Genomic DNA, 14,818 nt, shown 5'->3' on the forward strand with positions numbered 1-14,818 from the left:
TCTCCACTTTTTGAGTCAGGTTGTTGGTTTTTTGTTGTTGCGTTTTAGGAGTTCTCTATGTATTTTGGATGTTAATCCCTTATCATATGTGATTTGCAAATATTTTCTCCTATTTTGTGAGTTGTCTTTTTTTCTCTGTTGATAGTGTCTTTTGATGCACAAAAGATTTTCATTTTCATGAATCTATTGCCCAAATCTATGTTAGTAAACCTTAAATATTTAGTATGATAACAGCATAAACTACTGTTTTTTTCCTTCCTGCTGTTTTCTGTAACATTCAATTCTTCATCAGCAATTTAGTTAAAAGGTGACATGGACATGGAAGGAACTAACCTAAATTGTTCAGTTTTTCTAGTCCCTAGCAACCATGGATAAACAGGTAATAAAAAGGGAGTTCAAAGCAATACCTAAAATTAGATTTTTGAAATGTTTGTTTCTCTACCTATACCCTTGAATCTTATGATGAAATATAAGCAAATGTTAATTGTGTGCTTTTTAAGTCATTAATAACAGAAGCGTATTAAGTAAGTATAATAGAGGGGATATTATACTAGATTTTGGAATTAAATAGAAATGGGTTCAAATAGTAGCTCTGACACTGACCAGCTGTGTGAGCTTGGATAAGTAACTTAAACTTGGTAACCCTTAGTTTCCTGAGCCATAAAAAGGAGATAATATCTTCCTTATAGTATTACTGTGAGGAACAATGACATAAAATAATTATGTAAAGCATCAATCCCATTGTTGCCCTTGTCATTTTTTTTTCCTGAGGGCAGAGACCAAGTCTTATTTACCATTGTATTCCCTGGTACCTAGGTTGCCTGCTCACAGTTTAAAAAAATTGAACAGAATTTCAAATGTATTTAATCATCATTAGATTTCACTGAGAACTGGTAGGATATGAGATTAATTCAATCTGGTTGCATCAAAGTAGCCTCTGTTTTGTATGCTGGGGGCTAGCCAATATCATTGACTCTTTGCTGTATTCCCTATTGAAGAACATGAGGAAATAAACAATGCTCTTCAAAAGCCTTCTCCTGAGCCAAGAAACTGTGGTATGCTGCCTTTCTTAGCTAAAGTGATTCATCTGGTCAAGGTTAAAGAAACTATAATTCCCTAACAGAAGCAAGAGTGATGCCCCATAGTTACTGGTAGGAATCATAATGTAAATTAATTGCAAGTCCTTAAGAACTCCATATGCCAGACTACTTGAAGAAGGCTTTCTACTCAGAGTGATGAAGTAATGTTGCTCAAGGACACTGATTCAGTCTAAGTAGGTGAAGACAGAAGGAATGCTCACCTCCTGAGCACTGAACCCCAGGGAGAGGTTAGGAAAACAGAGGTATCTCTTGTCCCATCCTTGAGAGTTAATCAGACAGGTATGGAGGTTGAGAAGGTTCATAATGTGCTGTGAGAAAGATGCATGAGTCTCTCTGGTATTCAGTGCATCCAGCAGTTTACTTGGGTAAGGGGATTGGCTCAACCATGGGAAGAGAGTCAAAGGCTGACCAGAGAAGAACGCGGTTGTCCTAGCCCTTGTCCTCTGTGTTCTAAAATGAACTTGAGCCCATGACCCGGATTTGGCTGTGGCCAGAGACTGTTAGCAGAGAATATTGTTTAAAAAAAAATTAATAAACAGAAAATAATTAAGTAGAGTTGGGAGACCAAAAGGGGGAGTTCTCACACCCTGTGACCATTGCAGAGCCCAACAGGAAGAAGAAAGACTCCTCTTCTTTCCTGGCAAAGGACTCAGCCAATGAAAAGCCATAGATTTTTTGTTTACCATAGCCACCCCCAACTCCAATTTTATTTTTTCCTTTATAAAAACTTCTTCCCTTGCTGTGGGAGGACTTGCATGTGACTCGCCACGGTTGCAGACCCCAAATTGCAATTCTTTGCTGATCCCGAATAAACCCATCCTTGCTGAGAACTAACTGGCACTCTGTTTGTTTTGGTCAATGATACCAATCAGGCTATGTAGTCAGAGGCTAAGAGGAGTTAACAGGAAGGGAAAAGTAGTCTTGAGAAGTGGAGTTACCAACCTGTAAGGAATCATATCAATGAGCATCTTGCTGTTTTCTGTGTCCACGTTTATCTTGTTTGCAAATGCAGCGAAGCCAATAATCTGTAGGGATTTAAAAAGAAAAGGCATGTGATCATCTAAATATTATGTATTGCTTCCAAGAGCAGAGGTGCCCATAGCCTCTGGCAGCACAGGGAATGCAATACGCGGCAGTCCCTATACATGAAGGTTGGAGAAAGAGGCAGTGCCAGTTCAGTGGAGCAACAAAGGCAGAAGTCCTCCCCGACTCTTTTGGTTTCCTGAACTCTTTTTAGCACTGTAACCAGAATGAAAAACAAATTCAGGCTTGGTCTCTGACATAGTAATAGGAAAAAATGGTTGCCCTAGACTTCTCTTTCCTCACCAACTTTAAATAATCTGGATCAAGTATAAACATGTTTTCAGATAATAGCTGTACCAAGACCTCAGTTTTAAAAGTTTTAAAATCTAGATACACTGTCCCAATACAAGTAAGCCCTCTGGGGGATTGTTGAGGTATATTGATAATCATTAATAACTGTTAATAAGATGGAGCAGCATTTGATAGCACACACGAAAAATTGCTTTAGCAAAGCAATTACTTGCTTTTTTTTTCTCCTTTCATTTCCTTCTGAAATGCCAAGTCTCCCTTCCATTTCTAATGTCTGTTAGAGGGAAAACAGACAAGCTAGCAGCTGTTACACCTTATAAAGACCTCACACCAAAGCAAATTAAAGCAGAGACGAGAGAACTCAATGCCCATTTTAAAATAATAATATATAGTTGCTTTACCCCATTATCCCTACTAACACATAAATATTTTCCCAGCATCTACTCTAAGAGTTCAGCCAGACACTGAGCAGGATAGCAGTTGGTTTACCTGTGATGCTGTGGTCAGATGATGACCCCTAGGAAGCCTGCAGATCAGAATGGAAGGAAGATCTGGATCAACAGAAAAGTTGTGATCTTTATATAGTTAAGGGACAAGAAGTGTGGCAAGTGGCCAAGAAACTCTTTCATTTCCAGTATAAAGGTTACACTTGCTCATTAAGGAAAATAGAGAAAATATGAAAAATTTAAAAGCAGAAATAAATCACCCAAAGATAACTACTATTGATGCTTTTTTTTGGTGTTTGCTATATAGCTTAAATATACACATATACAAATACACACATACACAAACATTAATTATGAACATACAGTATGTACAATTTCTTACATCTATGAAACTCGTGAATTATTTGTCAGTTTATTTTACCTGGATCCCAAATATTGCCTTAAAATTTTCCCTTAATATTTGAGACTACCATCTAAAGGACAGATTGGAGGGTATGTGCAGTTTCCTCCAGCACATCTTTCTTTTTTTTTTGGCTGCGTTGGGTCTTCGTTGCTGCACGTGGGCTTTCTCTAGTTGTGGCGAGCGGGGGCTACTCCTCATTGCGGGGCGCAGGCTTCTCATTACAGTGGCTTCTCTCGTTGCGGAGCATGAGATCTAGACGCATGGGCTTCAGTAGTTGCAGCAAGTGGGCTCAGTAGTTGCAGCACGTGAGCCCTAGAACGTGCGGGCTTCATTAGTTGTGGCGCATGGGCTTCAGTAGTTGGGGCTCACAGGGCACAGGCTCAGAAGTTGTAGCGCATGGGCTTAGCTGCCCCATGGCATGTGGGATCTTCCCAGACCAGGGATCGAACCCAAGTCCCCTGCATTGGCAGGCGGGTTCTTAAGCACTGCGCCACCAGGGAAGTCCCTCCTTCAGCATATCTTTTTCTTTTTTAATATTTATATATTTTAATTTTATTTATTTTACTTTTGGCTGCATTGGGTCTTTGTTGCTGCACGCGGGCTTTCTCTAGTTGCGGCGAGCGGGGGTTACTCTTTGTTGCGGTGCGTGGGCTTCTCATTGTGGTGGCTTCTCTTGTTGTGGAGCACGGGCTCTAGGCACGCAGGCTTCAGTAGTTGTGGCATACGGGCTCAATAGTTGTGACTCTCAGGCTCTAGAGCGCAGGCTCAGTAGTTGTGGTGCACGGGCTTAGTTGCTCCACAGCATGTGGGACCTTCCCTGACCAGGGCTCGAACCCGTGTCTCCTGCATTGGCAGGCGGATTCTTAATCACTGTGGCACCGGGAAAGCCCATCTCCAGCACATCTTAACAGTAGTTTCTTATGGGGTGTTGTGAAAAGCTTTTCACCCGCTACACCATAGCAGCTCTCATCCTCCCTCTCCTACTTTCCTCATTTCCAAGCGAAACATGGAGGTCTTTTTCCAATTCTAAACTACATCTCTAATCCCTGCTACATAGTAGAAAATGTTCCCAATCACTTGACTTGACATGTGTATAAGTAGTGTATTGCAGGCTTCAATAACCTTTGAGGATAAATCAGGTCACACAAATGTTTAATGCCGGGACTTCCCTGGTGGCACAGTGGTTAAGAATCCGCCTGCCAATGCAGGGGACATGGGTTCTAGCCCTGGTCCAGGAAGATTCCACATGCCGTGGAGCAACTAAGTCCATGCGCCACAACTACTGAGCCTGTGATCTAGAGCCCACGTGCCACAACTACTGAAGCCCTGGCGCCTAGAGCCCATGCTCCGCAACAAGAGAAGCCACTGCAGTGAGAAGCCCGCGCACCGCAACAGAGTAGCCTCCACTTGCCACAACTAGAGAAAGCCCCGCGCAGCAACGAAGACCCAACGCAGCCATAAATAAATAAATAAATTTATAGAATAAAGTTTAAAAAAAAATGTTTAATGCCTAATTTGCAATAATTCTAAGTCTCCACCTCCATTTGTTGCTGGACCTCAGTTTATTCCTCCACTTCACTTCATGGTGCATCCTAATTACTTATAGCATTCCCCAAAGGAATGTCTTATCTGTGGCTCACAAACCAATCTGTCAGCCACAGTCAACCCACAGCATCCTCTATACTCTTACTTCTCTCCTTTCCTAATAACCCAGGTTAATGTTATTGCCTTTGAGGTTGCTTAAAGGAACATCACGATGATCCCTGCTGCTGATGTCTCTTAAAAGAGGGTTGATTTGTGACAACATGGATGGGCCTTGAAGGCATTACGCTAAGTGAAATAAGCTAGACAGAGAAAGACAAATACTGCATGGTATCACTTATACATGGAATCTAAAACAAAAACAAAAACAGTCTGGCTCATAGAAACAGAGAGTAGAAAAGTGGTTGCCAGGGACTGAGGGATGGGGGAATTGAGAAAGGTTGGTAAAACAGTGCAAACTTTCAGCTACAAGATGAATAAGGTCTGAGGATCTAACATAAAACATGGTGACTATAGTTGATAACATTTTATTATATACTTAAAAATTGCTAAGAGAGTAGAATTTAAATGTTCTCACCAAAAAAAAAAAAAGATAAATGTATGGGGTATGGATGTGTTAATTAACTAGATGGGGGAAATCCTTTCACAATGTATATCTATATCAAATCATCATGATGCACACTTTAAATATCTTATAATTTTTTTTTATCTTATCTTATAATTTTATACCTGAATAAAGCTGGAATCAAAGAGAGACACAGAAACAGAGATAGAAACAGAGAGTGCGCTGATGTCTGTGTCACAGATGCCATCTGCTGGTGACTCCAAAGCCTCAGTTTCCTAAGAAGCCAGAGCTGTACTTGGTTCCAAGAGAAGGAGAGGTTGCCTCTGACTCCACTCCCCAAACTCCATATGCACATTGTCCCCTGGGTTCTAGGGCCCCACTATTCGTATACAGTGTTTTGGAAGGTCTTTTGTAAAAGCAGCCATTCAGCTCTTGGCCTTTATGAATTGATAGCTTTTTAACTACTCCAAGGAAGAAAGGATATGCACCTCCACAAGAAGTAGACAACAGTTATGAGACAGAGCTTGGTCTCAGTTTCCAAAGCAATTCCTATACTCTTTCAATCATGAAGAGTATGGACCTGGATTAGTTAGCATAGAATATGTTATACTGTGGCAATATACAAACCATGAGATCTTAGTGCCCTAACACTTGAAAGTTGTTTTTTTACCCACACAAAGTCCACTGTGGGTCAGTGTCTCTTCAGGACAGCTTCTTTGCAAATACTGCCTTGGGGATCCAGGCTAATTCTACCTGGAGACTCTATCACCTCAACATATAGCCCCTATGATTACTACAGCAGGGGAAGAAGGAACAATGGGAACTCATGCCTATTCGCCTATGCTTTGACCCCAAAGTTGCATGGTCCTGCCTAACTACAAGGGCAGCTGGGAAATATAGGGGAGCACACGGTGAACTTTAATTATCACAGAGCACTTCTTAAAGGGAAAATAATGCTCATGGACACCCAAAGATTTATTGATCCTTGTAAGAGAAATGCTGACTCCAAAAACCTGAGCTTTACTTATGAAAATGTCTTTACTATTGCAAAAATGTTAACTGCAAAAGATAAATTTTATCAGATTTCTTTTTCTTTTTCTTTTTTGGCCGCATGGCACGGCTTGTAGGATCTTAGTTCCCTGGACCAGGGATTGAACCCACGCCCTCCTCAGTGAAAGCGTGGAGTCCTAACCAGTGGGCCACCAGGGAATTCCCCCAGATTTCTTAAAACAAACAAGAAATGTTATCTTTAGACAACATTTTTTTAATATTCTCGAAAAGAGAGAAAACAATCATATTTATTTAGTTTAACATTTCCCCTGATCTAAAGAAAAAGATGTTAAAAAAAACCTAGGACATATACATAAACACACACCTTCCCCAGCAGCCCCTCCTCCCCAAACCCAGGCTCTCCCACTTAGTGACATGGATTAGTTTTCATTGAACATCTCATCTCCCTCAATTCCTTTACTGTAGCAAAAGGAGAATGAAAGGAGGCTGAATAACAGTGTGGTTGCTGCTATATTAAAATAGAAATGAAACCTCTACATAAAAGAATACAGAAATTCATCAACACTGAGCATAGGCCTGTCATGTATTTGTTTGAAAGAAAAAAGGTGTGAATAACTGAAAGTACAGAAATATCAATTGTAGTTGACTTTGGATAGTGCAGCTATAGGAATTTCTTTTCCTCCTTTTTTTTTCTTTCTGTTTTTCAAAATTGCTAGAATTCCCTGGTGGTCCAGTGGTTAGGACTCCATGCTTCCATTGCTGGGGGCCTGGGTTTGATTCCTAGTCAGGGAACTAAGATCCCATAAGCCACGTGGCATGGCCAAAAAAAAAATTGCTAGAATGAGCCTGTATTACTGTCATAATGGGAAAAAAAAAACCCTTATTTTTCAAATAGTATGAAAAAGAGGCAACAGATAAAAGTCCTTTGAAAAATAAGAATGTTTAAAAAATATAAGCTAACTAAATGTATGTATTCAGCTTTGTCACAATTCAACATACATTTTAAAAATATTATTTTTACAATTCTCCTATGAACATTTCCCTTCCGAGGTTACTTGCTTTTAATCTAATTTAAAAAATATGTATTTTAAATGATCTGAACCATGAGTTTGGAGTATCAAAACACTTACCAGAAACATCCCACTTACACCAAAAGATAGATCATCCAGACAGAAAATTAATAAGGAAACACAAGCCTTAAATGACACATTAGACCAGACAGACTTAGTTGATATTTATAGGACAGTCCATCCAAAAGCAGCAGAATACACTTTCTTCTCAAGTGTACACAGAACATTCTCCAGGATAGATCACATCTTGGGTCACAAATCAAGCCTTCGTAAATTTAAGAAAATTGAAATCATATCAAGCATCTTTTCCAACCACAACGCTATGAGATTAGAAATCAATTATGGAAAAAAACTGTAAAGAACACAAACACATGGAGGCTAAACAATATGCTACTAAATAACCAATGGATCATGGAAGAAATCAAAGAGGAAATCAAAAAATACCTAGAAAAAAATGACAATGAAAACACGATGACCCAAAACATATGGGATGCAGCAAAAGAAATTCTAAGAGGGAAGTTTATAGTAATATAATCCTACGTCAAGAAACAAGAAAAATCTCAAATAAACAACATAACCTTACACCTAAAACAACTAGAAAAAGAAGAACAAACAAAACCCAAAGTTAGTAGAAGGAAAGAAATCATAAAGATCAGAGCAGAAATACATGAAATAGAAATGAAGAAAACAATAGCAAAGATCAATGAAACTAAAAGCTGGTTCTTTGAGGAGATAAACAAAATTGATAAGCCTTTAGCCAGACTCATCAAGAAAAAAAAGGGAGAGGACTCAAATCAATAAAAATTAGAAATGAAAAAGGAAAAGTAACAACTGACACTGCAGAAATACAAAGGATCATAAGAGACTACTACAAGCAACTCTATGCCAATAAAATGGACAGCCTGGAAGAAATGGACAAATTCTTAGAAAGGTACAAGCTTCCAAGACTGAACCAGGAAGAAATAAAAAATATCAACAGACCAATCACAAGTAATGAAATTGAAACTGTGATTAAAAATCTTCCAACAAATAAAAGTCCAGGACCAGATGGCTTCACAGGTGAATTCTATCAAGCATTTAGAGAAAAGCTAACACCTATCCTTCTCAAACTCTTCCAAAAAATTGCAGAGGGAGGAACACTCCCAAGCTCATTCTATGAGGCCATCATTACCCTGATACCAAAACCAGACAAAGATATCACAAAAAAAGAAAATTACAGGCCAATATCACTGATGAACATAGATGCAAAAATCTTAAGCAAAATACAAGCAAACAGAATCCAACAACACATTAAAAGGATCATACACCATGATCAAGTGGGATTTATCCCAGGGATGCAAGGATTCTCCAATATATGCAAATCAATCAGTGTGGTACATCATATTAACAAATTGAAGAAAAACCATAAGATCATCTCAGTAGATGCAGAAAAAGTTTTTGACTAAATTCAACACCCATTTATAATAAAAACTCTCCAGAAAGTGGGCATAGAGGGAACCTACCTCAACATAATAAAGGCCATATATGACAAACCCACAGCAAACATCATTCTCAATGGTGAAAAACTGAGAGCATTTCCTCTAAGATCAGGAACAAGACAAGGATGTCCACTCTCGCCACTATTATTCAACATAGTTTTGGAAGTCCTAGTCACGGCAATCAGAGAAGAAAAAGAAATAAAAGGAATCCAAATTGGAAAAGAAGAAGTAAAACTGTCACTGTTTGCAGATGACTTGATACTATACACAGAAAATCCTCAGGAGGCCGCCAGAAAACTACTAGAGCTTATCAGTGAATCTGGTAAAGTTGCAGGATACAAAATCAATACACAGAAATCTCTTGCATTCCTATATACTAACAATGAAAGATCAGAAAGAGAAATTAAGGAAACAATCCCATTTACCACCACAACAAAAAGAATAATACCCAGGAATAAACCTACCTAAGGAGACAAAAGACCTGTACTCAGAAAACTATAGGATACTGATTAAAGAAATCAAAGACAACACAAACGGATGGAGAAACATACCATGTTCTTGGATTGGAAGGATCAATATTGTGAAAATGACTATACTACACAAAGCAATCTACAGGTTCAATGCAATCCCTATCAAATTACCAATGGCAATTTTCCAGAGTTAGAACAAAAATTTTTACAATTTGTATGGAAACACTAAAGATCCCAAATAGCCAAAGCAATCTTGAGGGAAAAAAACGGAGCTGGAGGAATCAGACTCCCTGACTTCAGACTATACTACAAACCTACAGTAATCAAGACAATATGGTACTGGCACAAAAACAGAAATATAGATCAATGGAACAAGATAGAAAGCCCAGAGATAAACCCACGCACCTTCGGTCACCTAATCTATGACAAAGCAGGCAAGAATATACAATGGAGAAAAGACAGTCTCTTCAATAAGTGGTGCTGGGAAAACTGGACAGCTACATGTAAAAGAATGACATTAGAATACTCCCTAACACCATACACAAAAATAAACTCAAAATGGATTAAAGACCTAAATGTAAGTCTGGACACTATAAAACTCTTAGAGGAAAATATAGGCAGAATACTCTTTGACATATTTGTCAAATGTCAAATTATGTCAAAACACAATTTGACATAAATTGCTGCAAGATTTTTTGACCCACTTCCTAGAGTAATGAAAATAAAAACAAAAATAAACAAATGGGACCTAATGAAACTTAAAAGCTTTTGCACAGCGAAGGAAACAATAAACAAAACAAAAAGACAACCAAGAGGATGGGAGAAAATATTTGCAAACAAAGCAACCATCAAGGGATTAATCTCCAAAATATACAAACAGCTCATGCAGCTCAATATCGAAAAAAACAAACAACTCAATGAAAAAATGGGCAGAAGACCTAAATAGACATTTCTCCAAAGAAGACATACAGATGGCCAACAAACACATGAAAACATGCTCAACATCACTAATCATTAGAGAGATGCAAATCAAAACTACAGTGAGGTATCACCTCACACTGGTCAGAATGGCCATCATCAAAAAATCTACAAACAATAAATGCTGGAGAGGGTGTGGAGAAAAGGGAACTCTCCTACACTGTTGGTGGGAATGTAAACTGGTACAACCACTATGGAGAACAGTATGGAGGTTCCTCAAAAAACTAAAAATAGAATTACCATATGACCCAGCAATCCCACTCCTGGGTATATACCTGGATAAAACCATAATTCAAAAAGATACATGTACCCCAATGTTCATTGCAGCACTACTTACAATAGCCAGGACATGGAAGCAACCTAAATGTCCATCCACAGAGGAATGCATAAAGAAGATGTGGTACCTATATACAATGGAATATTACTCGGCCATAAAAAGGAATGAAATACTGCCATTTGCAGAGACGTGGATAGACCTAGAGACTGTCATACAGAGTGAAGTAAGTCAGAAAGAGAAAAACAAATATGGTATATTAACACATATATGTGGAATCTAGAAAAATGGTACAGATGAACCAGTTTTCAAAGCAGAAATAGATACAGATGTAGAGAACAAACTTATGGATACCAACAGGGGAAGGGGGGTGGGTGGGATGAATTGGGAGATTGGGATTGACTTATATACACTACTATGTATAAAATAGACAACTAATGAAAACCTACTGTATAGCACAGGGAACTCTACTCAGTGCTCTGTGGTGACCTAAATGGGAAGGAAATCTAAAAAAGAGGGGATACATGTATACGTATAACTGATTCACTTTGCTATACAGCAGAAACTAGCACAACATTGTAAAGCAACTATACTCCAATAAAAAGCAAAACAAAACAAAACAAAATGAAAACACCTACCAGAAAAATTTCCATGGGAAACTCGATGGGGTACTGATTGTAGGAAATTCTGATACATTTGTTGATTCTCAGAGCAACAACAGCAGTTAGAAATAGTAAGATGCTGGTGGAATTAGCTTTGGGGAGACCTATACAGTAGTTAATTATGTTCTGAAAGAAAACAAAATTACAGAGGCTTAGAAAGGGATGTAATAATTGCCTAAATCTAGAAAATGACACTCTTTCTAAATTAGTTCAAAAAGAAGTCCCTAGGCAGTGTCACTGGGCACAGAGTTCTTTATGAGCATTACTAGAACAGTGAGAGCAAGTAGGTGGATACATATTTTTTTAATTGAAAACAATATATTAAAAGACTATAATGTCCAGTAAGAAGATAATACACTTTCTATGTTTCAGTGTAGTGGAAAGGACCCAGGAGTTCTGTTTATTAGCCTATTCTTTATCAATTTTCCCAGACCACGTATGTTTAGCTTGGCTTCTAGGCCATTCTTGCATTCAGGGACTACTTTGCATTTTATATTCTGTATATATTATGTTTTAGGATATATGTCTTTCAGGAGGCATGTAACGGAAAGAAGTATGATAGATACAGTATCTCAAAGACCAAATTTTAATGTAAATCATGTTGGTTCAAAAGGCTGGGGTGAAATGGTTAATGCATCTGGGAACATGGTCCAGCTGGCACCTGCAATTAATCAAGACTGTAAATCTAGAAGAGGTGAAATTATTTCTAGGACCCTCTTTTTTTTTTTTTTAATAAAACTCCTCCTGACAGGAGTTTTTTGTCTTTTTGTTTTTTTGTTTTTTTAAATTTTAATTAATTAATTAATTTATTTATTTATTTATTTATGGCTGTGTTGGGTCTTCGTTTCTGTGCGAGGGCTTTCTCTAATTGCGGCAAGTGGGGGCCACTCTTCATCGCGGTGCACGGGCCTCTCACCATCGCGGACTCTCTTGTTGCGGAGCACAGGCTCCAGACGCGCAGGCTCAGTAATTGTGGCTCACGGGCCCAGTTGCTCCGCGGCATGTGGGATCTTCCCAGACCAGGGCTCGAACCCGTGTCCCCTGCATTGGCAGGCAGATTCCCAACCACTGCGCCACCAGGGAAGCCCCTCTAGGACCCTCTTGACCCAGCTGCCTATGCAGGAGTCTCTCCACTCGGGTCTACTTCTTTTTGGAGGCAAGGAGAGGGGCATTTGTAAGTCTAGGTGAGGGTAGAAATTACTCACATAGAAGAAGGAGATGGGACCAGAATGGAAACGAATCATAATCCCGAAGATGCAGGTCAACTGGGACAGCATAATGTGTAGTGCCGTGGCAGCCAGGTAAGCACTGATTGCAGCCTCCGGAATGTAAGTGATAATGAAGCCAAAACCTAACATGCCCATTGATAGCTGTAGGGGGTTCAGATGGAAAAGAAAACCAGAGTGAGGAGGAATGTCATCAAACCAGCAATGTCACCATTAGGCAAACTCCAGAGGGGTTCCAACAAAAAAGTTAAGTTAGGCCCCTTTGATAACTCTTGTTCCTCTTTCCCTAATCAACAGAAATTGATGAGCTAAGGTAGGTCCTTGGGGTTGATTCAGAGGTTTCCTACAGACGTAAGACCACACTCCTTTCTTCACGAGTTCATAAGCTTAAGTTCTTACTCTAGAATCTACTGACCTTGTTGATGTGGCGTTAACAGTGACAAAGTGATCAGAACAAGACCTTGCCTTTTCAAAGCCCTTTTCACTAGAAGCTTTGATAGCCCTCTTCATGAGAGGTTAATATCCCTGTGAGGAATGCAGCTTTTCGCAAAGGAAAATATTAAAACAAACTGGGTTCCAGCTTAAACTTTTTGGCCTTTGACGCTTATCTTTACGAAGAATGATTAAACTGAATTTATGTCTTCAGGATTGTACATAAATACATGTATGATACAGCATTTTACATGTACACATGCATATATATGTAAATATATTTTTTAAATGTTATGTAATAAACAAGCAAAGCATCTAAAAGGATAGACGCCAAACTATTAATGGAAGTTACCTTTGGGGAATGGGATTAAAAGTTTGGGGCAATATTTGTAATTTATACACTTTTTTATTATTTGAGTTTTTTGCAATATACATGTTCACTTTTATAATAAAAAAAATTGTAAAATTATGGATAGAGGGTGAGCCCCAACCCTCTTAAGAGGGTAGGTTAAGAAAAATGACACAGCCCAATGAAGAAGATGGGGAAAGAAATACAAAAGTCGTGAAGTCTTCTATTGTCACTGCTTTATCTTCCACTGCACTAGGAACTCTCAGAAAACAAACTTGGAAGAATAAATGTATTAGCTTTAAAAGCTTTTTGTTTCAAAGCTTTCAGTTAGCTGGGCAGTTTGTCTCCCTTAATCTCCTGTCATTACTGCCCAGTATGCTCCTTTACTCTAGTCAGGCCAATGTGCTTCCTGTCATTTGTGTGACTGGCTGATTTTTACTTCTGTGCTTATGCCCAAACCCCTCTGCCATCTCTTTGCCAATCCATGTTTATCATCTCTTTCAAAAGCTCAATAAAACTTCTCTTCTTCAGGAGGTGTGGTGCAAACAGCATGATTCCTGGGGATGGAGAACTTGGCTTCAATGCTTGGCTCTACCGCTCACTGCCTGAGTGAGTTTGGACAAGTTTATTAAACTCTCCGAACCTCAGTTTCCTCACCCATAGAATGAATAATACCCAACATGCAGTGTTTTGTATGGATTACACTACATAATTCATGTAAAACACTTAGCTCAAATCTGAAAATAGTGACAGATGCAAATATGTACCATTCTTTCTTCATGCCATCCCTTCCTTCCACCTTGTAAATGGTAAATATCTATAATTAACCATAGAACTCTTCCTTACCCAGCTGTGATGTGGCATCAGAATCTGGTGTTAATGTAATTTTCTAGGCATCAATTGTCAGTAAGAATTGGTCTGTGACATGAAACCTATCTGCCACCCTTATTGAAAACAAGTACAGACGGTTCCCAAATTACAATGGTTCTAACATTTTTTTCGACTTTACGATGGTGCAAAAGCATATGCATTCAGTAGAAACCGTACTTTGAATTTTGATTTTTTTTTTCTGGGCTAGCCATATGCAGTATGATACTCTGTCGTGATGCTGGGCAGTGGCAGTGAGCGACAGCTCCCAGTCAGCCAAACAATCATGACGGTAAACAACTGATACACTTATAACTATTCTGTACTCAGACAGCCATTCTGTTTTTCACCTTTAGTACAGTATTCAACAAATTACATGAGATATTCAATACTTTATTATAAAATAGATAATGTGTTAGATGATTTTGCCCAAGTGTAGTCTAATGTAAGTGCTCTGAGCACGTTTAAGGTAGGCCAGGCTAAGCTATGATGTTTGGTAGGCTAGGTGTATTAAATGTATTTTCGACTTACAGTATTTTCAACTTACCATGGGTTTATCAGTATGTAACCCCATCATAAGCTGAGGAAGTTCTCTACTAAATGTTTGGTGAAT

At 38.8% G+C, this 14,818-nt stretch overlaps 1 protein-coding gene across 1 annotated transcript in view; it reads right to left on the reverse strand.

The window, feature by feature from the left end:
• Positions 1–14,818, reverse strand: part of SLC26A8 (solute carrier family 26 member 8) — a 66,069-nt gene that overhangs the window by 24,161 nt on the left and 27,090 nt on the right. Inside the window, 3 exon segments of the mRNA XM_007197969.2 lie at positions 2,043–2,125; positions 11,308–11,457; positions 12,537–12,701. Coding sequence (XP_007198031.2) covers positions 2,043–2,125; positions 11,308–11,457; positions 12,537–12,701 — 398 coding nt within the window.

This window comes from Balaenoptera acutorostrata, chromosome 10 (genome assembly GCF_949987535.1).
Source record: "Balaenoptera acutorostrata chromosome 10, mBalAcu1.1, whole genome shotgun sequence".
NCBI classification, from domain to species: Eukaryota; Metazoa; Chordata; class Mammalia; order Artiodactyla; family Balaenopteridae; genus Balaenoptera; species Balaenoptera acutorostrata.